At 42.8% G+C, this 25,939-nt stretch overlaps 1 protein-coding gene across 3 annotated transcripts in view; it reads left to right on the top strand.

Annotated features, from left to right (window-relative positions):
* The window catches only part of LOC136839107 (gigaxonin-like), a 268,846-nt gene that overhangs the window by 240,719 nt on the left and 2,188 nt on the right, over nucleotides 1-25,939 (top strand). For all 3 annotated transcript variants that reach the window (XM_067104756.1, XM_067104754.1, XM_067104755.1), the window contains exon 8: nucleotides 12,588-12,803. In XM_067104756.1, the coding sequence (XP_066960857.1) occupies nucleotides 12,588-12,803 (216 nt within the window). The remainder of the gene's footprint in view (nucleotides 1-12,587; nucleotides 12,804-25,939) is intronic.

The following is a 25,939-nucleotide window of genomic DNA, read 5'->3' as shown; positions in this document are numbered from 1 at the left end:
CCTCTAGAGACTTAAGATAGTGGCGTTTGAACACTGTTGGTGATTTCCAGCCCGTATACTTTTTAAGGTCATCAAAATTCATATTATGAAAATAATTAGCTGAGGTGGCCACAGCCCGAATATCATGTACCCTAGGTACTGAATCCGGGTTTGCTTGCTTAATGAAATACAGTATTTGTTGCCTGATGGCCTTTAAGGAAATGGTTCCTCCATTTTCCCTAACAAAAAGAGGGCCAGACATTCTATTAGAAGTTCTATTTAAATAAGCTTTTAAAGTGTTAACTGGACATAAGGACAGATCCTGTGGAAGGGGAATAACCTTCCAAGGAGACCATCTATTTTGTGGATCCTCATTCTTTGCTAGAAACTCGAGATCCGGAGACAACAGAACTTCTCTTGACGGGAGGAAATCAACATGGTTCGGTTCTCTAGAGAGAGCAGACAGTTCAGAAATTCTAGCCCCTGAGGCTAGACTTACTAGAAATAACGTTTTCCTTAACAGACTCGAGTATGAACATAATTCATTATCAGTGTCTGATGCTAATTTAAGTCGTCATTCAAGAACCAGGAAACCGTGTGAGGACGGGTTGCTGGTCTAAGACGAGTGCATGCTTTAGGAATTGACAAAAATATGAGTCTGTAAGGTTAATATTGAAGCCATGTAAAAATATTTTTCTTAAAGCAGATTTTGCTGTAGTAATAGTACTAGAGGCCAGTCCTTTCTCAAATAATGACCTGAAGAAAGAGATTGCTAGGTTCGTGGTCATTTCCTGAGCTTCAGATTCCCTCAGAAATAATGCTAACTTTTTAACTGCTGAGTCATATTGTCTGAGAGTAGATTCCCTCTTGTCTGATTTTATGAACAGTGTATTAATAGGATCAATGTTAGGGTCTTTCTGAGCTGCAAACTTCATGAAATCCATAAAGCTAGGGCATTCAGAATTCTTGAGGAAGCTGACACAGTCCGAATTTGTACTACTTGTGTCAATCTTGGACTGGGGATTTGTTTGCGCCGGAGTTTCAACTCTAGAAGAAGAGGAAACCAATTGCTCTTCGGCCAGTTGGGTGCTACAAGTGCTACTTGACCTTTGAATGATCTGAGTTTGTGTAGAACTTTCATTAATAGGTTTATTGGTGGAAACAGATAGATCCTTTGCCACCTGTTCCAGTCTATTGACATCGCATCCGTGGAGTGAGCTAGAGGGTCTAGATTGGGAGCAACGTAACATGGAAGCTTGTGGTTGCTCTCTGTGGCAAACAGGTCCACCTGGAGACCCGGTACCTTAAGACAAATCCACTCGAATGATGCTTTGTCCAATGACCATTCTGACTCCAGCAGAGCTGTCCTGGATAGTGAATCTGCAATGACATTCCGAACACCTGCCAGATGGGTAGCTGACAGGTACCAAAGATGTTTCCTTGCCAGAGAGAAAATTGCAACCATTACCTGATTGATATGGCTCGACTTGGAGCCCCCTCTGTTTATACAATAGACAACTACTGCACTGTCCAGTACCAGTCTGATATGAATCTGTCTGGTTAGACATAGCTTCTTTAGTGTTAGAAATACTGCCATTGTTTCTAGAATGTTGATATGGAACTGGCGGAATACAGTTGACCACGTTCCTTGAACTTTCTTGTGTTGGGAGTATCCTCCCACCCGCTCAGGGAAGCATCCGTATGGATCACTAATGATGGAGGGGGAAATTGGAGAGGCACTGACCTTGACAAACTCTTGACTGTTGACCACGGTCGAAGCCTCTTCCTCAACACCGGCGGAATTAGAGACATCTTGTCTCTGTTCCTGCTGTTGGCTTGTCTCTGCCATATTCTGTTTATATCCTTCAGTTTGGCTTTCAGCAGCAAATCTGTCACTGACGCGAACTGAAGAGAACCCAGGACTCTTTCCTGGGTACGACGAGAGGCTCTTTTGTTTTTGAGGAACTTCCTGGTAGCTTTGGCTTTTCCCTCCTTTTGGGTGGCGGAAGTGACAGTTTGTATGTGTTTAGATCCCATTGGATTCCTAACCACTGAAACTGAGCCTCCGGAACTAGACGGGATTTCTTCCTGTTTAATTGAAAACCTAAGGATTCCAGGAAGCTGATCACTATGAATGTTGCTTTTCGACATTCCTTGGCGTTGGATGCCCAAATTATCCAATCGTCCAGGTATGCGGCTAACATAATCCCTTGGGCCCGTAGCTGTTGGACTACTGTCTCTGCCAGTTTGGTAAAAATCCTGGGCGCTATGTTGAGCCCGAATGGCATGACTCTGAACGAGTATGCTTGTTTCCCTAGTCTGAACCCTAGGTAAGGAGAGAAGTTTCTCACAATTGGGACGTGATAATATGCGTCTGAAAGATCTATAGAGGTGGTGACGGCCCCACGGGGAAGTAGGGTTCGCACCTGCGAGATTGTAAGCATGCGAAACTTGTCGCAGTGAATGTATAAGTTGAGACGAGACAAGTCTAGAATTACTCTTTGCTGGATTGAGTCTTTCTTCGGGACACTGAACAGATGGCCTTGAAATTTCAGGTGTCTCACTTTCTTTATTGCCTTCTTTTGAAGAAGGTCTTTTACAAAGTCCAGTTAGTCTTTGGATGGAGGTTGATGGAATCTGACTGGCGGAGGAGACCCTCTGCTCCAGCTCCATCCCAGACCTTTTGAAACTATGCTGTGGGCCCACGGACTGAAGGTCCAATGGTCCCGGAAAAGATATAACCTCCCGCCTACCTGAGGAGACTCATTGAATGGAAGAGGACTTACTTCCTCTGCCTCCTCGGCCTCCTCTTCCACGGGAGAGAGGTCTAGTTGCAGTCCTACCTCTGTAGGCAGCTCTGGCTCTGCTCCCCCTCGCATGCCTGTTGTAGCCTCGAAACGCCCCTTGGCTTTCAAACGAAGCGTTGAAGGCTGGGGACGCTACGAAGGCTGGCGGAGCAGGGGTTTGCTGAGCCGGCTGCATCAGTACAAACTGCTGCTGAGGCTGAGCTTTGGAAGTGGAAGGCTGTCCGATCTGAGAGACCGGTACAGCCTGAAGCATAGTTTGAGCTGGGGTTTCCTATATCTCCTGAACCTCTTCCTTTCCCTGGATTGAGGTCCGGAGGTCTCGGTGGATTTCCTTTTAAAAGGGAGACCCCAGCGGGAGCGAAGACTTTGATTTGCTCTGGTTGCCTCTGCTAGAACATTATTGACCTCATCCTCAGGGAAGATATTAGGTCCCCAGGTAGAACTCGTCATGAGTCTATTGGGCTCATGTCTGATAGTGGCGTCTGCGAAGATATGCTTCCGGCAGTTTTGTCTCGCCACTACAAAGTCATAAAGGTCCGATTGAAATGACGCTAACAGTGATTTTGTCAGGACCTGGAACAGAGGTTCGTCAGCGTAAGTTAACGCTTACCTCTGTGATGGTGATGGAATGCAGGGAGCGACTCAACCTGCACTTAGCCTCAAACTCCGCCTTCAGAAGGGCCTCCAGAATCATGGGAAGCTGTTCACTGAACAAGGTGGAGGCACACTCGGGGTCGAGTTTACCCACTGTGAACGTAGCCAGAGCTCCCGATCAAAATTCCAAATCCCCGGGGAAAAGAAGGGAGGTGGGATCTGTCTCCCGGAGTTGAGGCAGCAGTTTGCCCTCTATTCCCGCCTGACTAGTCAACACTGCGACCTTAGTTGTGCAGGGGGTAGGGATGGAGTCACCTACCGCAAACATTGTAAAAGTCCCTTTAAAGGGAGTAAGCTTTGTATTCTCGCACTCCCAGTCAGTGAGAGCGCGCATCAGGGCGGATTGGGCTTGGTCCCTGGGAAAGATAACTGTTTCCTTCGGGACCTTGTCTGATCTAATCCAGGCTTCCTCTGTTAGCCTGGCATAGCCTGGGTAGGGAGGCACCAGGTCAGGTGGAAAGAACTCCAGTTCTTCCAGACGCCGAGTGCTCAAACCCTCGATGGCCAGGGTATCATTATGCAAGGCGTGAAGAGCCAGCCGCCACGGGTTCCCCTTATCAAAGGGGGCCAGTCTGGAGGCATCCGGAACAACATGAGACTGCTGTACTGCTCCGGATTGGATAAATCCGGAGAGCAAGCTTTCCTGGGCCTGCATCCTTTGTGCCAATGACAGCACTGACTGACCAGAGGTCTCAAGCTTGAAGCAAGCTGGGAAGAAAGGTCTTGAATCCTAGCTTCAACCTAGAGTCTAACTTCTGCATCAGAAGTTCGGCAAAACCTCAGGGTCAAAGTTAGGCTGTGGAGGATTAGCCTTGGACACCCTGGATCTCGACTCTTTGGACGGGGGAGTAGCCTTACTGCTGGGCGCCACTGGTTTAAGAGCCAGTGATGACCTTAAGGGAGCTGACGGATTAGACCTTTGAGGTCTAGAGGACTTTGGTAAGTCCTTCTTTTTCAAGGATTTCACCTTGGGGACAACAGACCTAGATCTGTCCTCAAGGATAGCTGGTTTAGGAAACCCTTGAAAGGAAGAAGAAGAAGAAGGAGGAGAACCAAAAAGGGGACTACCAAAACTCTCTCCCCCTGCCTCACTTACCACCTTACCTTCTACCTGGTGGTCCAAGTCCACGCTTATCGGATCGAGGTGGATGTTGATGGCTGCCACCTCTTCCGTCACCTCTTCGCACAGGTTGTCTTCTTGGAAGGGTTGCGTCTCTTCCCGGATCCTCTCGATGATAGGGGCGGCCAATTCCCCTGGCACTGCAGCAGAGATCCGGGCTCCGGGGTAGAGGAGATTGGAAATCTCCTCCGACAGGACGTAAGGTTTGCCAGACGCAACGTTCCTCCCAAATCGGCCGACCCAGATCTTCAGGGTCGACAGCGAAGAGTCACGGATGATTCGGTCAGACTGTAAGAAAGGGCAGGATTTACTGAGAATATTCTCCAATTACCCGTATATGTCTATATAAATCATTAAAGTCAAAAAGAGACTAAAGGTTAGCGGTCTCTTAAAACTTACCGACTCATCCACCTCTAGCTCGTACAGAGCGTAGCATACTTCACAGCCATCTGGGTGCCAGACGACCAGGTCCCCAACGTGGACCGAGCAGCTGGAGTGCGACTGGCACACCTTGTGTCCACAGGGTTGTTGGAGAACTGCTGTGCACCCTGGCTCCTGACAGCGTACCATCTGTAAGTGGAATGGCGGTACATGAGTAACGTCAAGGCAAGGCCTGCTGGTAATAGGCTACCTTAACATAGATTATGGGTGATGAAACATGCGTGTCATCAGTTAAAACCCGCCGGAATTGAATCCGGCAGTACAAGACCAATACACAGATTTATGGGTGATGAAACATGCGTGTCATCAGGTAAAACCCGCCGGAATTGAATCCAGTAGTACAGAATAATAAACATAGGTTATGCTACAGAATGGCCAACTACTAATTATGTAAATATAAGTACTCTAAGATAGTCTGGCGCTATGGTACTCCGCCGTGATTTGCCACGGAAATCTCGTTATGTCACATATTATGGAAACGGTGTAAGGTGGCGGAAAGGAGTGTTCGCATATGCCCCAACTCTCAATCGCCCAGGGCGGGAACCACATAGTGGAAAGCGCCAACTAACCGAAAACCATACCCACCGGAGTGGTAACATGGACAACAACAACGAAAGATCCAACTAACCTGGCGGAGACTGAACATAGCGGAACTCATGATTGCATCCCTGGGACAGTGTTCGACACTCCAGCTATAACTGTGGAAAGCGAGCAAACGAAACACCGCCCAATAAGGGAAAGGTAGCAGAGTGGCGGAAACCCGGTGAACGGCGACCAGACGGGTGGGTAGCACCCTCTGGAAGCCGAATGAAAACTCCCCACGGGGTGCCGAACGCAAGCGATCGGTTTCCCTCTGCTAGGAAGATGCCTAGGTCGCTCGCCAAAAGCTAACTGATCAGGTAAAGAAGGACTAGGCTACATACACGAAATAACCTGTGCAACCTTCAATCCCAGCCTACCCTCCAAAACCAAAACTTTTTGGCTTGGTCAGGAAGGCCAGAATGAGCGCTACAGGTGGGGGGGGAGGAACCTCGCATAACCTAGCCACACCCTCCAAAACCGACATCCTGGTCAGGTGGAAGACTATGAATTGAGGAGACCCTTCACTATTCTAACCTCACCCTCCAAAACCTCACGGCCTGGTCAGGTGGGCTAAGGGGAGAAGAGCAACTCCCTCACTAGCCTAACCTCACCATCCAAAACCTAACGGCCTGGTCAGGTGGGCCAAGAGAGAACGAGGAACTCCTCACAAACCTAACAACTCCCTCCAAAACCTCAAAACGGCCTGGTCAGGTGAGCTAGGTAGCACTGAGCATCGTGTAAAAGCGCCTATCCTGTCCAGCCTAACTCTCAAACCGATTATGATTACGGTCGAGAGCTGCTAGGCTAGGCTAGGATATACCTAATCGAATAAAACTACCTGACGTCAAGAGTACTAAGATAAAAAGGGACCATTCGATGTGAGAAGTTTAAAATTATATATACTTAAAAATATATACTTATGAATACATAAATGACTCAGCAGTAGAGAGGGCCAAACAACAACCAATATGCGGGAAGCGGGGATACCCAAGATGGCTGCCTCTGATGCCAAATCACATATAAAACTAATCCAAGAATAGACATGTCATCCATCCTTGTACACATCAGTTATGATCATGAGCATAACAATACCACCATCTAGAAGGTACCAACTCGCTGGTGGAGGAAGGAAACCAGGGGAAAGGGAGAAATTTATGATCAGAAAAAAGGGAGGGGAATACCTCCATCCCTAGCCTAGATCAGTCAGATACGGGCTCCCTAGCCTTCTACCAGTGAAATGGTAATTTCTATAAATAAGACTCCAATGGAATGGAGCATGGATAAAAACTAGCAGAAACTTCCTGCTAATAACATGCGAAGACTGAGGGTCAAGCATGGCAGAGGCAGACATGGCCCACGCCCGGCTGCGTAGCACTATTTAACCTGGTAAACAATATACGAACAGTCAAATAATATGCCTCTGTAATAAAAAATCAAAAGGAAATGGTACTCAACTTAGATGGTGGGAATTCTGGGTGGGAAGACATGCAGTAATCAGTAAAAACCAAAAACACAACACCAAGAAAAACACGGTGTGATCTTGCCTGGTGTGCCCTCAGGTGGTGGTTGGCTGGGGGGAGGATGAGGTTTGAGCTCCCCTCACTTTGTTTGAGATTGGAGAGATCTATAAGGACGGAGACCTGTGGTAGTAGCAACCACTCACCCCTTGTGTATACCGACACCATCTAATGGCGTTGATCCAGGGTCGTAACCTGGCATTATGGTTAGCTTTTTCTCTGGTATACTTAGCAATACTTATACCTAGAAATCAGTGCTAATGGACTATTTCACTGGGTGACACAGGTCGAGCCCAGAAATATATATATCTAAATTTCAAAAATTTAAAAATGTTCACTGATTGTTGGCAACACTGTGTGAGTCTAAGGAAATGTTAGTAATATTGCCTACATCCGTAAACAGACTGAGAAAAGGTTTAGGGGTGTAGGAGACCAGGAAAAGTTTCCAAGGTGGGAGGGGAGAAGTAGCAAGGTTGCAGGAAGATTCACCTAGAGAAGGGTTGTTTTGGAAGGTGGGTAACCAGGGAAGGAGTTTACCTGGTGGGGGGGAGGGGAATGCTGTGTGGGATGGGTGGAAACAGGGTAAGTAGGCGTTTCACTTCATTACAGCATTTTTGTTTTATGTTTTTACATTATGCTCTTGTCACTTTTTATTAAAGGATATTACAGTACTGTACTGTAATCTGTAATGAAATAACCAAGCATGATGCAAAAGAGAAAGAGTAACTCATACCGTGTAAGTTGAAGCCTATAAGCACATGGACAAACATACCCCTCCCTTTTATAATTTTCAATTTACACCATTCTCATCGTTTTTAGTGGATTGTCTCATTTTTTTATTTTGTCGGTTTCGTCATAATTTTGCTACTTAAAAAATGAAAAACAAAAGGGATTTTGACAAAGGAAAAATCTATTTCTGGAGAGGGGACCGTGTCACCCAGTGACAAAGTCCATTCAGCACTTATTTCTAGGTAATTCTGTTGCTAGTTACCAGAGAAAGCTAAATGAAATGCTGGAGTTACTACCCCCAGAGCGAGCTCCATTAGATGGAGTCGTGCGGCTGTAACTAAGTGTCATTGACCTTTGAAGACTATGCGGCTTGAATTGGCTAAGGAACAGGTCTAAGCCAGCATTCCGAATGGCAATCCCCCACCCCTCCATAGCTGTTGCGGCAAAATTGTAACCAGGAAACACCCTAAAAATACCAACATAACATTTGCCTAGAGGCGTTTACTGGTTACAATTTTTGCATTAGCTATGGAGGTGGGGGGGGCACCGGAATGCTCGGCTTAGACCTAACCCTGCGTTAGGTAATTCAAGTCGTGTAGTCTTCAAAGGTCAATTACAGATTAGTTACAACGGGCCGACAAAATATTACTTTAAATTCTTGTAAAGCAAGTAAAATAACATAGAAAAATGCCAATTGCCACAGTCTAGCTCACCATGGACAGCCGGCTTAGAATTACCAATGCCACTTGTAGATGGAGACACACATGCATACAGAAGTGAAGCCTAAGTGATATTATGAGGTGAAATGAAAAATCATTACTTTGTCCAAAACAGAAAATTATTACCATAATTACTTATTTGGTAATGTTCTTAGAATGAATTTGCTTTGGACACAATAAATGCTATGTGTACTAAGGATGTTAAGACAGGATGTTTTACACACAAGCGTACACAGTGTCCATGATAAGGCAGAAGAAAAATTCAGCAATCATGATAAAACAGAAAATTGATAAATTCTAAAATAATGTTCTACAGTGCAGTATGACTGTTGCCATATTTTGTGTAATTCAGGGCAAGGAAACACTATGAATAAAAAAGGTAAAGTGATGAAATTGGGTAAAACAATGAAATATACCTTATACTCTTGTATCATCTGATTTTACGTATCTTACGACCCATAAAATTTCAGCCCCCAGACATGATTTCATCATATATCTCAAGTATCATGCGAGTTGTATTTTCATTAGCATAGATAGCATTACACTAACCCCTTTTCCTCTGCAATCCTATCATAAGTAAAGGTAAAAAAAAACTATTCTTTACTGACCAAGCACATTTCATTTTTGGTAGATCATACTGTACTAGGCTATGCTTGTAGGGTGAATTTCATTTTGGTAGATTATACTAGGCTAGGCTTTCAAATAAGATTTCTAAACATGTGGCATATGTGACATTTCATAACCATCTCTTATAATTAACAACCACTCATTATTGCATGAGCACCACTTACCAAGAAATTGGCTTATATCATCGAGTACAGACATGACAACTAAATTGAGAAACAGCTGTTTTGCAATTTTGAGGTATTTTTGTTAACGTATGTTAGTTTATCTTTGTAGTACAAAAATAAGAATAATAATTCCAGTAATAATCCATTTCATTAAGAAATTAAAAAATGATTACGTATCTTAATTATTTTGGTGTTATGCCTCATTAAGCTGATTTTTAGGATGTAAACATTTGCCTAGCCTACTTAAATGCATATGGTGGGTGAACAGTTTTTTATATTATGATGATGATGTAACATGAGTTTCATTACCATCACCTTTATCATAAATATATAGCTGTAATTGTGTATTTCATGTATGCAAATGGATACCATAAGTGCAACACCCAGCATAGGCCAGTAGTTCACACATACACAGTTTGTACCTCAGATATGGTAATACAAGATGGTAACAACTGATAAGAAAATTGCTGTATAAAAATACATTAATGGTGATAAACCATGGCAGGCTGTGAGTAAACACAGGTAGGCTACTTACTTAACAAATTGTGCGTCATTTATGAGAGAGAAAAGAAGGGGTTCGGTTTTTTCAAAGTGTATTTATACAGTATACTCTTACAAATACAGGCGGTTCCCGGTTTACGACGGGGATTCTGTTCTTGCGCTGCGTCGTAACCCGAAAATTGTCGTAAGCCGAAAAATCGTCGAAAATCGTCAAAAATCATAAGAAAACCTTACTTTTAATGCTCTGGGTGCATTGAAAACGATGTAAACTGCATTATTATTGAGTTTTACATAAAAAAACCTTCAAATTATGATTATTCTGCCGTTTTGGGGCCATATTTCTTCCGTCGGATCGGCGTGACGGCGTCGTAACCCGAACATGCGCCGAAGGCGGGAAATAATTTCTGATGAATATATTTGAAAAGCGTCGTAACCTCGGAACGTCGTAAGCCAGAACCGTCGTAAACCGGGGACTGCCTGTATAGGAAAAAAGGTGGATAATGGCCTTTTGCACAAAGTTTTCAGTTTAGTGTGGTGGTTGTTTTTATAAGCATGTTGAGTGTTTACAGTTATGCAGTGTTGACAAGTTAGGAGGCATAGGAGTACAGAGTTGCTGTTTTACACCAATAGATTTTTTTTACTTTCTCTTATCCGAATTTTTCCGGCATCAGAGAGGGCTTGGCTCTATTAACCTGGATAATCAAGAGATTACTTTATATATGTATATGTGTGTGTTTGTGGTGAGTATATAGTTATATTATGATTATATTTGGTGTCTAATATATGATATTACCAGATATTTGATTAGTATAGTAGTTTTAGAATTTCTCTCTATGTATGAAAGATCCTCTTCTGTCAGCCTATCAGTATTGTGTGAAAAATCCTCATCTTATCAGCCTGTCTAGTAATCCTGTTTTTGCCATTTATTGCCATTTACCTGAAGTTGGGTTTAGCTCCTCACTGTTTCCATGTTAGTTAATTCTCATTAACAAAGGCTTGAATTTGACTTTAAGCCTATCCTTTTAGTTCTGTACTTTAGGAGACTATATGGGGTGTGGTCTTGGTGTAGGGCTGACTGTTCATGGGTAGACATAAGGAAGGTGGCAGTTTTCAGTAACTACTAAGAAGGTATGGATTTGGTTATGCCTTTACCTTGCCCAGGAAACTGGGTCACAGAGCATGGATAGGCAGGGTGGCTAAAAGGGCAACATATAACCATCATAAATGCACCTCATTATTTGTGTGTCGCTGAATAAGTATGGTGCATTTATGATGGTTATATGTTGCCCTTAGCCACCCTGCCTATCCATGCTCTGTGACCCAGTTTCCTGGGTAAGGTAAAGTAACATTACCAATATCCGTACCTTCTTAGTAGTTACTGAGGGCTGTCACCTTCCTTATGTCTACCCATGAACAGTCAGCCCTACACCAAGACCACACCCCATATAGTCTCCTAAAGTACGGAACTAAAAGAATAGGCTCTAAGTCAAATTCAAGCCTTTATTAATGAGAATTGCAGTTGTACAATGTGTTAGTTCCAGCTAATATCCTCATATCCAGATTGATCCTGCACATGTATCTATCATCATCAGCCTGCAGATGAGGGAGTAAACAGTCTTGTTGCCTCATATTTAGAGAAGATAGATTGGCAGTGACAATGCTGAATAGCCAAATAAATATTCACAATAATTTTATTTAATGTCCCTGTATATTCTTAAAGATAGCTTACTGCATTATTGACTATAATGTCATGATTGTCTAACAGCAAAAAACTTTTATGATGGTTGAAAATTTGTCAGTGTCTTAAACCATTATTACATTTCACTGATGGGCTCAATATTTATTCTGTGAGGGAGAAGGGGTACCTCAGAAGGTTTATCTATGGCACTGCTTGCACCTCTAAGTGGTAGCCTTTAGGCAGCTTTGAATTCAGCATATGTAGGTCATTGGGTATGCCCTCTCCTTGCTGGGTGAAATGATTTTGCAGTGATTAAAACAGAAAAAAGAGAGTACAGGTACATGGATTTTGTTGTATTTTATTATTGTTTTTAGTACTTTTATGGGTCTCTAACTCACAACTGGACAACCAGTGTTTGACTCTCACACTGATGATGAGGCGAATGGGCCTGTTCCCTAAAAATCCAGTATGCATCTGTTGACCTTAGCAATCTGTTATGTGTGTGGTTGTTAGTCGACCATTGCGGACCACAGCGATGGGAGAAAGAGAGTGAGTGTAGACGAGGAAAAACTTCAAGCATGAGTGTTCACTTCTCTGTCAAAATGTTCACAGAAAAAATCGGTTGGGCCTCAGTGAGGTCATCCTCACCCAACACAGGGAAACCATTTTAAAATATTCATTGGATATTCTCTTAAATATTTTTCTCATTGTTAAGAAAGAACCAAACCTCATTAAAAATGTGGCCATTTGATCAAAATCTATGTGTACGTGTGTCAGTTTTCAATCTTTGATGTTCAAATCAAGCATAATATACATGAAATAAATTATTAACGAATAATACAGTAATACATATCGATTTTGTACAAGTTTTAAAGATGATTGATACTAGAGATACAAGAATTCTGATCATGGGCCATTGTACAGAATACAAAGAAAAACACTACAGTGCACTTTTATACATAAACACATAAAAAGATGATTATCTGTTTTCTGTCAGTGGCAAAGACAGAATTAATGAAAACAAGAGTGTCATTGTACTTTTTTATGCTATTTTTCTTTTTATTTTCAGCAAGAACTTCAAATTTCAAGATTTGAAGAGTTTGATATATATGCTAACAAGTGGCGAACATTGCCTTCAGTGCCCAATCCGCGGAGAGGAGCAGCATTAGTGGTTGCAAACAATAAAATTTACTACATTGGAGGATCTCCTTGGCAGGAATATCCAGATGGCGTTCAGTTTCTTCGCGTTGTTGATGCTGTTGATTATTTTTGTATAACTGAAGAAGTAAGTCATGAATCTTTTTTAATTACCTAAGAATTAAATATATCAGCAGTGAGTCTTGAGGTATTTGACATGCATTTCATGTGGAAGCCTTTTCTTTTCTTTATGACTTTGGATATGGAAGCTGAGGTAATACCTGACGTATGGAATAATCTGTACCAGGGCAGAGGGAAACAGAAACCATGGATGAGGAAGTAACAGTCACCTCTTGAAATGTGGATTCTGTATAAGTCAGGGGAGACCAGAGTAGCTATCCACAATGTCTTTGTAAGGAAAACAAATCATATGTCAAATAGAAGAATTTACAGTAGCATTGTTTGTTGCGGAGGTCATGTTGATGTGAGATGATTATCTGTAAGAAGGGCTTTTTCCTTCTATGGAAATCATTGATCAAAATTGTTTTGGTATAGGAGAGAGTTACCACAAGGGTAGGGCTTATCAGAAAAATTTGTATTCTTTTAGTATTGTTAAAGGTAAGCAAATGAACCACTTTAATTATAAAAATATTCCAGTCAGTATTGGATAAGGCCAAAATATTCTGTTAATTGGCACTGAAACAATATTTAAAATACTCCTTAACCCGTCAAAAGGGTTAACAGAGTATTTTGAATATTGTTTCAGTGCCAATTACTTTTCTTCGCTATTTTGGCCTTATCCAATACTGACTGGACGTAGCAAACGTCGACTAAAATTGTCTGTTGAATGCCGAGTGGACGTAGCAAACGTCGACTACAAAAAATTTCAACCTTCGGTCTTGTTTGACTCGACCGAAATGGTCGAAAAACGCAATTGTAAGCTAAAACTCTTACATTCTAGTAATATTCAATCATGTACCTTCATTTTGCAACAAATTGGAACTCTCTAGCACAATATTTCGATTTATGGTGAATTTTGAAAAAACTTTTTCTTATTTATTTTTGTAACTCAGCCGAAAATTTCAGAAATTCTTTCGTCATTTTGTCGTAATTTTTGCACTGTTCTATATTAGCTGTTACATAAAGTTTTATATATAAAAATGTGCACAATTTCATGTACAATACAACAGAAAATCAATCATGGTTTGTAGCTTTTATCAGTTTTGAAATATTTTCATATAAATCACGATAACTGCCAAAATTTCAACCTCGGTCAACTTTGACTCGACCGAAATGGTCAAAAAACGCAATTGTAAGCTAAAACTCTTACATTCTAGTAATATTCAATCATTTACCTTCATTTTGTAACCAATTGCAAGTCTCTAGCACAATATTTCAATTTATGGTGAATTTTGAAAAAAACTTTTCCTTACGCCTATCGCCAGAAATTCTTTCAGTTCACGTTGTCGTAATGTTTGCACTGTTTTTTATATTAGTCGTTACATAAAGAGGGATATATGGAAATGTGCGCAATTTCATGTAGAATACAACAGAAAATAACTCGTGGTTGTAGCTTTTAACAGTTTTGAAATATTTTCATATAAATCACGATAACTGCCAAAATTTCAAGCTTGGGTCAACTTTAACTCGACCCGAAATGGTCAAAAACCTAATTATAAGCTAAAACTCTTACATTCTAGTAATATTCAATCATGTACCTTCATTTTGCAACAAACTGGAAGTCTCTAGCACAATATTTCGATTTATGGTGAATTTCTGAAAAAATTTTTTCCTTACGTCTAAACTGTAACTCGGACGTACATCTCAGAAATTCTTTCGTCATGTTGTCGTAATGTTTGCATCGTTTTACATTAGTTGTTACATAAACTTTTATATATGAAAATGTGTGCAATTTCATGTAGAATACAACAGAAATTAGCTCATGGTTGTAGCTTTTATCAGTTTTGAAATATTTTCACATAAATCACTTTAACTGCCAAAATTTCAACCTTCAGTCAACTTTAACTCGACCGAAATGGTAAAAAAACAAAATTGTAAGCTAAAACTCTTACATTCTAGTAATATCCAATCGTTTACCTTCATTTTGCAATAAATTGGAAGTCTCTAGCACAATATTTCGATTTATGGTGAATTTAAAAAAACATTTTTCTTACGTCTGCGCGGTAACTCGGCCGAACATCTCAGAAATTCTTCCGTCTCGTTGTCGTAATATTTGCACCGTTTTATATTAGTCGTTACATAAAGTTTTATACATGAAAATGTGCGCAATTTCATTTACAATATAACAAAAAATAACTCATGGTTGTAGCTTTTATCAGTTATGAAATATTTTCATATAAATCACTATAAATAGAAAAAATTCGACTTTCGGTCAACTTTAACTCGACCGAAATGGTCGAAAACTGCAATTGTAAGCTAAAACACTTACAGTCTAGTAATATTCAATCAATTACCTTCATTTTTCAACAAACGGGAAGTCTCTAGCACAATATTTCGATTTATGGTGAATTTTTGAAAAAAAGGGATTTTGACAAAGGAAAAATCTATTTCTGAGGAAGGCCCCGTGTCCCCGGTGAAATTCCATACTATCACGAATTTCTAGGTATAAATTGCTAGATATACCAGAGAAAAAGAGCTTTCAGGAATGCTGGGGTTACTACCCCAGAGAGTCTTCGAAGCGTCGGTATAACCAAGGGTGAGTGAAAGGATCACAACCACAGAGCTACACTCGATAGACATCCCTATGTCAAAACCCCGAAGAGAGCGGTGAGCCGTTACAGCCCCCACACACAGGCACCCGCCAGACCGATGACACCAGCGCCATCTACTTCATTCCAGACTAGCACCACCCCAGGCTTGGCATGTGCAAGTAGGGGAGGGAAGCCACTTTGGGAGGGTCACCGGGTGACACACGGGCCTTCCTCAGAAATAGATTTTTCCTTTGTCAAAATCCCTTTTCTGAGTCCAGCCCCGTGTCAGCCGGTGAAATAGTGATAGAGAATCATGCCAAGCCTGCAAACTACAAGGAAACAAAAGGTGATCTGAAGAAAAACACAAGCTATGGAAATGGATTTAATGAGGATATCTCTCACATGAAAAAAATGAAAATTAACATGAAAATACAGTAATACGACCTTAAAAATAGAGTACAAAAGTCAATACACCAAACAATATGGCAGGTAAAATACATAAAAAAATACTTAAGACTATAAGGCAAAATACATTCAAAAATACTTAAGATTAAGAGGAGTAAATATGAACTTATAACTAAACATAAGAGAGACATCTACAACACGAGAAAATATATGGGGTACATGGAGCAAAATAAAAACAGCCCAGTACCCCTAAGACAATCCAAAATTACAGCATGTCAAAATACAGTCCCCAAAATATAATAAAAAGACAATAATAATATCAGTATGAGGAGCAAGGCAGTGAGGCATGATCATCCAGAAGGGCAGGCAGAGAAGTAAATGAGGCAGGCGGGCGGGGGTAGGGGGAAGGATAAAGGATAATGGGTAATTAAGGTGGGGAAATGACACTCCCCACAGCCACTGTAGAAAATTTCAGGGCTTCGAGTGATTTTAAATAATGGCGTTTAAACACTAGAGGTGATTTCCAACCCATATATTTGGTAAGTTCTGAAAAATCCATATTATGAAAGTAATTAGTGGAAGTAGCTACTGCACGAATATCATGAACCTTAGGAACTGAATCCGGGTTAGCTTGTTTAATGAAATACAGAATTTGTTGCCTTATTGCGTTTAACGAAAGAGTTCCACCTTTCTCCTGATAAAAGAGGACCCGACTTACACTGAGGAGTTCTTAAAAGGTAAGACTTTAAGGTATAGACTGGGCATAAGGACTGGTCCTGTGGAAGGGGCACCACCTTCCAAGGAGACCACCTGTCTTGAGGGTCCTCATTTTTAGCTAAAAATCTATGATCAGGAGAAAGGAGGGCCTCTCGGACGGGAGGAAACTAACAAAATCATCACCTCTAGAGAGAGCCGACAGCTCTGAAATTCTGGCACCTGAAGCCAAGCTAATCAGAAATAAAGTTTTCCTTAACAGATCCAAATAAGTGCATTGAGAGTTGTCAATCTTGGATGCTAACTTAAGCACATCATTGAGGAACCACGTAACAGAATGTGGGCGTGATACGGGTCTCAGACGAGCGCATGCTCTAGGAATAGATGAAAAGTAAGAATCTGTAAGGTCAATTTTAAAACCATATAAGAATACCTTCTTCAGGGCTGACTTAGCTGTGGTAATAGTGGCTGGGCAAGGCCTTTTTCAAACAATGATCTAAAGAAGGTAACTGCTAGGTTAGTAGTCATGGTTTGGGCTTCAGATGTCTTCAAAAAGGAGGCCAATTTCTTGACTGCTGAGTCATATTGTCTGAGAGTAGAATCTCTCTTGTCTGATTCTAAAAACAGAGTGTTAACGGGTCAATGTTTGCTCCCCTTTGAGCTGTGAACTTTATAGTCCATAAAACTAGGGCATTCTGAATTCTTGAGGAAGCTGACACAGTCTTGGTTTGTACTGTTTGGGTCAGTTTGGGATTGGGAATCAAGACTCCAACCCAAGTTCCTGAAGAAGAGGGAACCAGTTGCTCTTCGGCCAGTAGGGGCTACCAGGGCTAGTTGACCTTTGAATGACCTGAGTTTGTGCAGTACTTTCAACAGCAAATTTATTGGGGGAAATAGATAAATCTTCTCCCAATTGTTCCAGTCTATGGTCATTGCGTCCGTGGCATACGCCTGAGGATCCAGGTTGGGGCCACATAACAGGGAAGCTTGAAGTTGCTCTCCGTCGCGAACAGATCCACTTGGAGACCAGAACCCGCGGCAAATCCAATTGAAAGACTCTCCGTCCAGAGACCACTCCGTCTCCAACGGAGTGGTTCTGGACAGGGAATCCGCCACCACGTTCCGCACCCGCTAGGTGGGTGGCTGACAGATGCCAGCTGTGCTTGTTCGCCAGGGAGAAAATAGCTACCATAACCTGGTTTACTCGACCTGATTTGGAGCCGCCCCTGTTGATGCAACGAACTACCACGGCGCTGTCCAACACCAGTCTGATATGAATCCGGCTGGGGGGGCGGATTTTCTTTAAGGTTAGAAATACCGCCTTAGCTTCCAAGGTGTTTATATGGAACCGTTGAAACATTGTAGACCACGTTCCTTGTACTTTTGTTTTTGAATACCCTCCCCAGCCGCTAATGAGGCGTCCGTGTGAACTACCAGCGCCGGAGGAGGGAACTGAAGCGGAACTGTTTTGGACAGGCCGCTGACTGTGGACCAAGGCCGCAGTCTCGCCTTTAAAATCCGGGGGATGGAGGAGACCTTGTCTCTGAGCCTGACATTGGCTCGACTCCGCCACACTCTGTTTATGTCTTTTAGTTTTGCTTTTAAGAGCAGGTCCGTCACTGAGGCAAATTGAAGGGAACCGAGGATTCTTTCTTGGGCCCGGCGGGATGCTGCTTTGTCTCTCAGGAATTTCCTGGTAAGGGAGGCTATCTCCTTCCGCTTGGGAGGCGGGAGGGATAACGTGTACGAGGACAGATCCCACTGGAGACCCAGCCACTGAAACCGGGACTCCGGAGTCAGGCGGGACTTCTCTCTGTTCAGTTGAAAACCTAACGACTCCAGGAAGTTGATGACCGTGGCCGTGGCCTTCCGGCATTCTAGAACTGTTGGTGCCCAAATTATCCAATCGTCTAGGTACGCAAGTTAGGGATATCCTCGGGACCGGAGTTGCTGAACTACCGTGTCCGCCAGTTTTGTAAATATCCTGGGTGCAATATTTAGACCGAAAGGCATGACCCTGAAGGATTAGGCTTGATTCCCGAGTCTGAAACCCAGGAACGGAGAGAAGCTCGCGCAACCGGGACGTGATAGTAAGCGTCTGAAAGATCGATAGAGGTGGTGACGGCTCCCCGCGGAAGTAGAGTCCGTGCCTGTGCTACCGTAAGCATGCGAAATTTGTCGCATTTTATGTAATGATTTAGACGCGACAGATCCAGAATCACTCTTTGCTGATCGGAGTCTTTCTTGGGAACAGTGAACAACCTGCCTTGAAACTTTAGGTGCCTTACTTTCTTTATTGCTCGCTTGTTGAGCAGTTCCGCCACATAGTCCTGTAGGACTTGAGGGTGGCTGGTAAAACCTGATCAGAGGAGGGGTCCTTGGTCCAGCTCCATCCTAGACCTTGGACACAATGCTGTGTGCCCAAGGGCTGAAGGACCACTGGTCTCTGAACCAGTAAAGGCGACCACCTACCTGACTGTTCTCAGTGGGAGGAAGCGGGTTTGTTTCCTCTACCACGTCCAGGTTTACCTCTTGGGGCGGTGTTGGACTTGCTCTGTGGGGCCCGACCTCTTCCCCCTTGCACTCCTATTAAGGCCGTGAAAGAACCCACGGCCTTCATAGGTAGGATTGTCGCCGGTGAGGCAACGCACGAGGGTGCAGCAGGGAATGGGCTGGTTGGACCAGCACGTATTGTTGGGGATGAGCTTTAGAGGTGGAGGGCTGCGCAACTGCTGAGACCGGGACAGCTTGAACTACCGTCTGATGATGAGGCCTCTTGTGTCTCCTGAACCGCTTACCACTCTTAGTCTGGGGGCCGCCAGATTCTGGGGTCTTACGCTTATAAGCTGAGATACCCCAGCGAAAAAGCGTAAGACTCTGGTTAGCTCTAGTAGCCTCCTGAGCACACTGGCTACCTCTTCTTCTGGGAAGAGGTTAGGGCCCCAGATAGAGCTCTTCATGAGCTTGTTAGGCTCATGACGTATGGTGGCTTCAGCAAAGATGAATTTTCTGCATTCAAGCTTAGCCATCATGAAGTCAAAAGGTCTGTCTGAAACCCTGCTAACAGGATTTAGCCAGAACCTGAAAGAAGGGCTCATCTGCACAGGAGATGGCAGTCGCTTCTGTGAGGCAGACGGAGTTCAAGGACCGGGCTAGCCTAGTCCGGGCCTCAAATTCAGTCTTCAGCAGGGCTTCCGGGAGCTTAGGAAGCTGCTCGCTGAATTGGGTCGACGCACAGTAAGCGTCCAGCTTTCCCACAGTAAAACTCCTCACCTCCTGGGAATACCAGGGATGTGGAGTCTGTCTCCCTTAATTGAGGCAAAGGGTTGCCTTCAAAGCAAGCTCGAGCCGTAGCCAGAGCCACTTTGTTGATGCAGGGAGTAGGCAACTTATCACCTAGGGCAAACATGGTGTAGTTGCCCTTGAAAGGTGTAAGTTTGGTATTTTCTGCCTGCCACTCCGTAAGAGTGCGCAGGAGAGTAGACTGAGCTTGGTCTCTAGGAAAGATCACTGTCTCTCTAGGGACCTTGTCCGACCGTACCCAGGCTTCCTCCGTCAGCCTAACGAAGCCTGGGTAAGGAGGCAGGAGATCGGGAGGGAAAAACTCCAACTCCTCCAAACGTCTCGTGCCAAGACCTTCAATCGTCAAAGTGTCTTCGTGCCGAATGGCACGAAGAGCAAAACGCCAAGGGTTCCCAACATCGAAGGGAGGGAGATCAGCCATGTCTGGGATCTCATACTGTGGGTCGGCTCCGCCGGAGCGAGCCATCCCCGCCAGTATGTTGTCATGGCTGTGAAGCTTCTCTGATATTTTGGAGAGCTTCGACTCGACCTCCGCCGAGAACCTCTCAAGAAGCGAGTTCGCAAACGCCTCAGGGTCAAAGGCAGGCTGGCGAGGAGGGCTTGGTCTTGGTGCCCTCTTACTCGCGCTTTTGCCCAAGGTTCCAGGTTTGCTCCCGGAGGCTACAGGTACGGAGACCTTAGCCTTCGACGGGGGGAAAGGAGATGCTTTCCTGGAAGACGAGGACTTAAAGCCCTTCGCCTTCCATGAAGTCTTCAGCTTCAACTTGGGGACAGCTGATGGAGCCCTGTAACCCAAGATGGAAGACTTCCCAAACCCTGAAAAGGAAGATGCAGAGGATGATGGGGAATCAAATAGGGCGCCCGCCCCCGCAACCTCACTTACCTCGCTACCTACCACTTGGTCCGGTTCCGTGTTCATAGGTTCCAGGTCCAAGTCCAAGGCGGCGACGTCCTCCGACACCTCCGCGTAAAGGATATCCTCTTGGGGTGGCTGGGTTGCGTCCCGGATCTGCTGGATGATGGAGGTGGCCAACTCTTCGGGAACAGCAGCAGCAACCCGGGCGCCGGGGTAGAGCAAGTCACACAACTTAGCGTCAAGGACATAAGGCTTCCCGACGGTACATTCCTTCCGAACCCAGCCACCCAGGCGCAGAGAGACTCAAGGGAAGTCTTCTTAGAGGACTCGTCCGCCTGGAAGAGAGCAGGCAATTAGGGCTAAGATACTGAAATATAAACCACTAATACAATATAAGCACTAAATAGACTGAAGAGACGTAAGAAACGGGAAGCGATATCTTACCGACTCGTCCTGGATGCTAGCGCACAGAGCGAAGCAGACCTCACAGCCATCGGGGTGGCAAACAATAAGGTTATCCAGCCGGACCGCACAGCCAGCATGGGTCCGGCACACCACGTGCCCATAGAGTTGCTGGAGGGAAGTGGTGCACCCCGGCTCCTCACAACGAACAGTCTGTAAGTGTAAAAAAGTATATGAACCTACCACTCTAAGCAACCTAAAGCCGGTAGGCCAGGGTATTTTGACCTACTGCCGGAAGACTCCGGCGGGGAGAAAAACCCCTCGTCAGAGACGGGGCCACCAAGCCATAAATTAAACAGAGTGGTAGGCAAGCTACTTCCCGGTCACCGGAATACTCCGGCGGAACGGGAGAACCGAGTCAACAGGGCCCTACCACAAGGGCTGCCAGCAATAAAGACGGCGGAACCCCAGGGCAGAACACCGGACACGTAATAAAAACATATAATACTAATGAATATATGTGTAGTGGCGGAGTGAGAAGCTCACTCCGCCAGAGGATAAATATATATATATATAAAATACAAGTGATGGTAACGGGGTAGGAAAGAATCGATATCCGGAGACCGGAGGCATCCCTCCCCCCGGAGCCCGAACCTCCCCGCCAGAAAAACTATAGGTGGGTGAGGCAACCGTCATCGCAAGGCCAAGTATAATAAAAGCCGGAGTAGGCGCCAATCAACCCAACTAAAGCAAATCAAACGGAGAGAGGTCGAGAACAAAAGAAAGAATGTTCGAAACCCGCTCGATCCTAGGAGAGTAGGTAAACGAAACATCAAAACAAGCTCAGCGCTACCGGGGACTTGCTCTGGGAGAGAACGAATCTCTCCACCAGGGAAAGTCCCCAACTCGGAGAAAACGCCATCTAGCGTCACCCACACGAGAATAGGCAAGAGCTGGCCTGAGATAGGGAGGGGGAGGGAGGGTTGGTGGGTTAGGGATGAGGGGTAGGCTAAGTCAGGCGAAAACAGGAGACAAGGGAAAATGCTTCACCCGCTCGACTGCAATCACACGCCACGCCAAGTAAAATAATACTAGCGATGGCAGGACAAGCCTACCCCCGAGGAAAAGGGATAGCGACCAAGGTCTCAACACGCCAACTCCCGCCTAGACATAGCCTAGGTCAACGCCCGTGCCTAGGCATAGCCTAGGCTAACGGTGAGAGACAAGGGAAGGGTGGGGGAGGAAATAACAGGGAGAGAAATTTCTGTGCCGAAGTACAACCAGGGCCGAAAGAAGGGGGGGGTAAGGCTAAAATAGCCTAGAGGAGACACACCCAACGAACTCTACCCCTTCGAAAAGAAGGGGGAGGACAAAGGGGTCTCACTCTGCCACCCAAATAACGGCCCAAGGGAGAGAACAGCAACAAAACTCCCCCTCAACCTGAGGGTCCACCCCACGCCTAACCTACGAGGAGGGCGGGAGGTCAAGGAAGCAAACACGAGCCTATCTGTATGAAAGGCAAGGGAGAGACCCACACAACAATTACCCAATACAAAACCATCACAAATATACATAATATACATAACATAACCCAAGAATAATGTGCTTGTGCGAGGTGCGTAGCCTAGCTCCGAGGAGCGTGCCAGACAATCGAGCTGGCGCTACCTCGTATGTTCAAGGCAACAAAATACGATAGCACCAGCACAACTAAATGATAATAATAATGGTAAATAAGTTAAGACCAACATGGGAACTCATCCTGGAGGGAGAATCCAAAGCGGGAAATGACAGGAACCCTATAGAGGGAACCCGCCATGAGGATCAGTCATATAAAAACGAAACACCGATAAAACACCCGCCCAGGAAACACCGCCAGGATGAGATCCAGGGGGAAAAATGATAAGTAATATAACGACAAGGAGACAGCCCAAACAGAATAAGCTGGAAGGGTAAATCTCACGGTCAACATGGCTGGCTGGGGGACGCCGTGGCGTCATAACAACAGTCCCATATAATATGAAAATACGGACTGATTCAGCCACACTTATAAAAATCCCACAATAAGATGGTACTTAACTTAAGAGATGTTAAAGCTGCTTGAAGACATGCTGAGAACGGCAGAAAACACTCAAAAAACCAAAAGCACAAAATTCTGAGTGACGAAGATCACGTGCTAGAAAATGGAATGAGTGTAGATGGCGCTGGAGTCGCCGGCCTGGCGGGCGAATGAGCGTGGGGGCTGGAACGGCTCACCGCTCTTTTCGAGGGGTTTTGACATGGGGATGTCTGTCGAGTGTGGCTCTGTGGTTGTGATCCTTTCACTCACCCTTGGTTATACCGACGTCTCCATTGTGGAAGACGCTCGATCTGGGGGTAGTAACCCCAGCATTCCTGAAAGCTCTTTTTTCTCTGGTATATCTAGCATTTTATACCTAGAAATTCGTGTTAGTATGGAATTTCACCGGCTGACACGGGCTGGACTCAGAAATTGTCGTCATAACCCGAAATATCGTAAAAAATCGTAAGAAGACCTTACTTTGAATCATTTGAGTGTCTTGTAAATGATGTAAACTGCAATTTTATTGAGTTTTTCATCAAAAAACCTTCAAATTTTTACCATTCTGCCCTTTTAGAGCCATATTTCTTCTGTTGGATTGGCGTCGTAAACCCGGAACGTGCTGTAACCCAGGAAATAATTTTTGATGAATATACTGGAAGAGCGTTGTAAGCTTGGAACATCATAAGCCGAGACCATCGTAACCTGGGGGCTGCCTATATTTTTATATATACTGTAGATATAGGTATAATATACATAGATATATACAATCATACCTTGAACTTATGCAAGGTTAGGTTCCAGAAATCCTCTCGCAAAACGAATTTTCATGTAAGTTTGACACGGTCTTTAAAAATGCTAATAAATGCTTATTTCTGGAGTTTAAACACTAAATATGACCCTAATCATGCTTCCAAAGTATTAAGCTAACTTTTAAATGAAATAAAAGTTACTGTAATTTCACTTAAAAGTTAGCTTAATGCATTACCTTAAAAAAAAGAAATAAATGGTTGATATAGAAATATAGGCATGTGAAGATTACGTTTACTATTTCTCTTTCTCCCCCTTCTGACCGATCTATTTTTAGAGGTCTTCTCAACCTCATTTTCAAGAACTACTTTATTATAGTATGTCTCTTTCTCTTTGTTCTGAAATGATTTTTCATGAACAGTGTTTTTTATTTGGACTAATACAACTCTTAGTTGTCTCTACGTTTTAGAAAGTAATATTTGCCACACTAATGCATTTACAGCTTGTAGACGGTACAGGTAAAATTTTATATTCTACAGGTGAAGACGTACAGAGAAATAGTAATAAGTTGTAAAATATGTGTGAGCGCTAACTACGAACGAGAGAGATAATTGTTGTCCTTGCGTTAAGAGAGTGAAATTATTTACAAATTATTACAGAGAGAGAGAGATATTACTAAGGAATCCTTTGACCCGCTATGGGCAACACTCCCCCATCCTGTCACATAAATTAGACATATTTGACAGCTTTGCCCTCGAGCGACTTCACAAAAGATACAAGGATGATATTAGTTTGTTTAAAATACGTATTACATTCATAGTATAAATTTTGTAATTACAATTACATTATTATTATTATTATTATTATTTATATATTTGAAAATTAGTACTTGTTATTAGATAAATACCTATGTATCCATGTAGCATAAAAATTCTCTCATCTCAGTAAGAGAGTGAGAGAAATTGTTATTTTTATTAATGTTATTTAATTTATACATAAAGGCCTGAAAACTTGTAAATTACATAAAAAATAAACATAAACACTGTTGCAGGGCTCTCAAGGGTTTCCCAGGATTCTCAAATGTTCACACATCTGTGAAAAACTCGTGTATAACATTAGTTAGGTTCCAATGAAAAGTTTGTGTGTCTGTGAATTAGCGCAACTTGAATCGCAGAAGTTCGGGTATTAATATATATATATATATATATATATATATATATATATATATATATATATATATATATATATATATATATATATATATATATATATATATATATATATATATATATATATATATATATATATATATATATATATATATATATATATAAAATATATTATGTATATATATATATGTATTTATTTACTTATTTATTTATTTATATTCAACTGAAGCATGATAGGAGAGTATCATAAGTTGTAAAATCTGTCCAGCTGTCTCTAGTAATGGATATCTTAGTAATTATTATAATAAATAATTCATCTGTAAATAAGAGAAAAGAAATAGTTTATTAGATTAAATAGTGTATGTGCATTAAGTATGTAGGTCAGACTTGTTCTCCTTTGCACGTACAAATCAACAAGCATAGGAATTTGTGTTATAATAATGGTTATGGTATTGATAGTTATCATGATAAATAAAAGTTCAACCGTTTTAAATTACATCCCTTCACACATGCAAATTTAGTATTCTTTATATTGTGGAAGATATTTATGTTACACTTTAGGTGGAAAATTCTTGCATTGTTATACTAAAAACTGCTTGTCTTTATGGACTAAACGATAGTGTAAATAATATTTCAGTTAGTAATAAAACTTGTCTTTATAGTGACATTTTTTATAAAGTTATTAATAGACCTGTAAGAATAAGATTGTGTGACACAAGTAATATTTTAGAAGCAATTTTTTTTATTATAACGTTATCTTACAAGAAATAAATGCTGCTGTGAATAAAAGCAGTTTTGTAGGATTTGTTATAGGTAAAATTCTGAGATTAAAATGAAGTAAAGCTAAAAAATAGTTGAATATTTAAAAGAAATTAATTTGACCATTGTCTTGTGTAAGTTTTTGTAATTAATTTGTTC

Source organism: Macrobrachium rosenbergii, chromosome 6 (genome assembly GCF_040412425.1).
Source record: "Macrobrachium rosenbergii isolate ZJJX-2024 chromosome 6, ASM4041242v1, whole genome shotgun sequence".
Taxonomy (NCBI): Eukaryota; Metazoa; Arthropoda; class Malacostraca; order Decapoda; family Palaemonidae; genus Macrobrachium; species Macrobrachium rosenbergii.
Note: the sequence above shows the minus strand (reverse complement) of the source record. Positions and strands in the feature narration are given on the sequence as shown.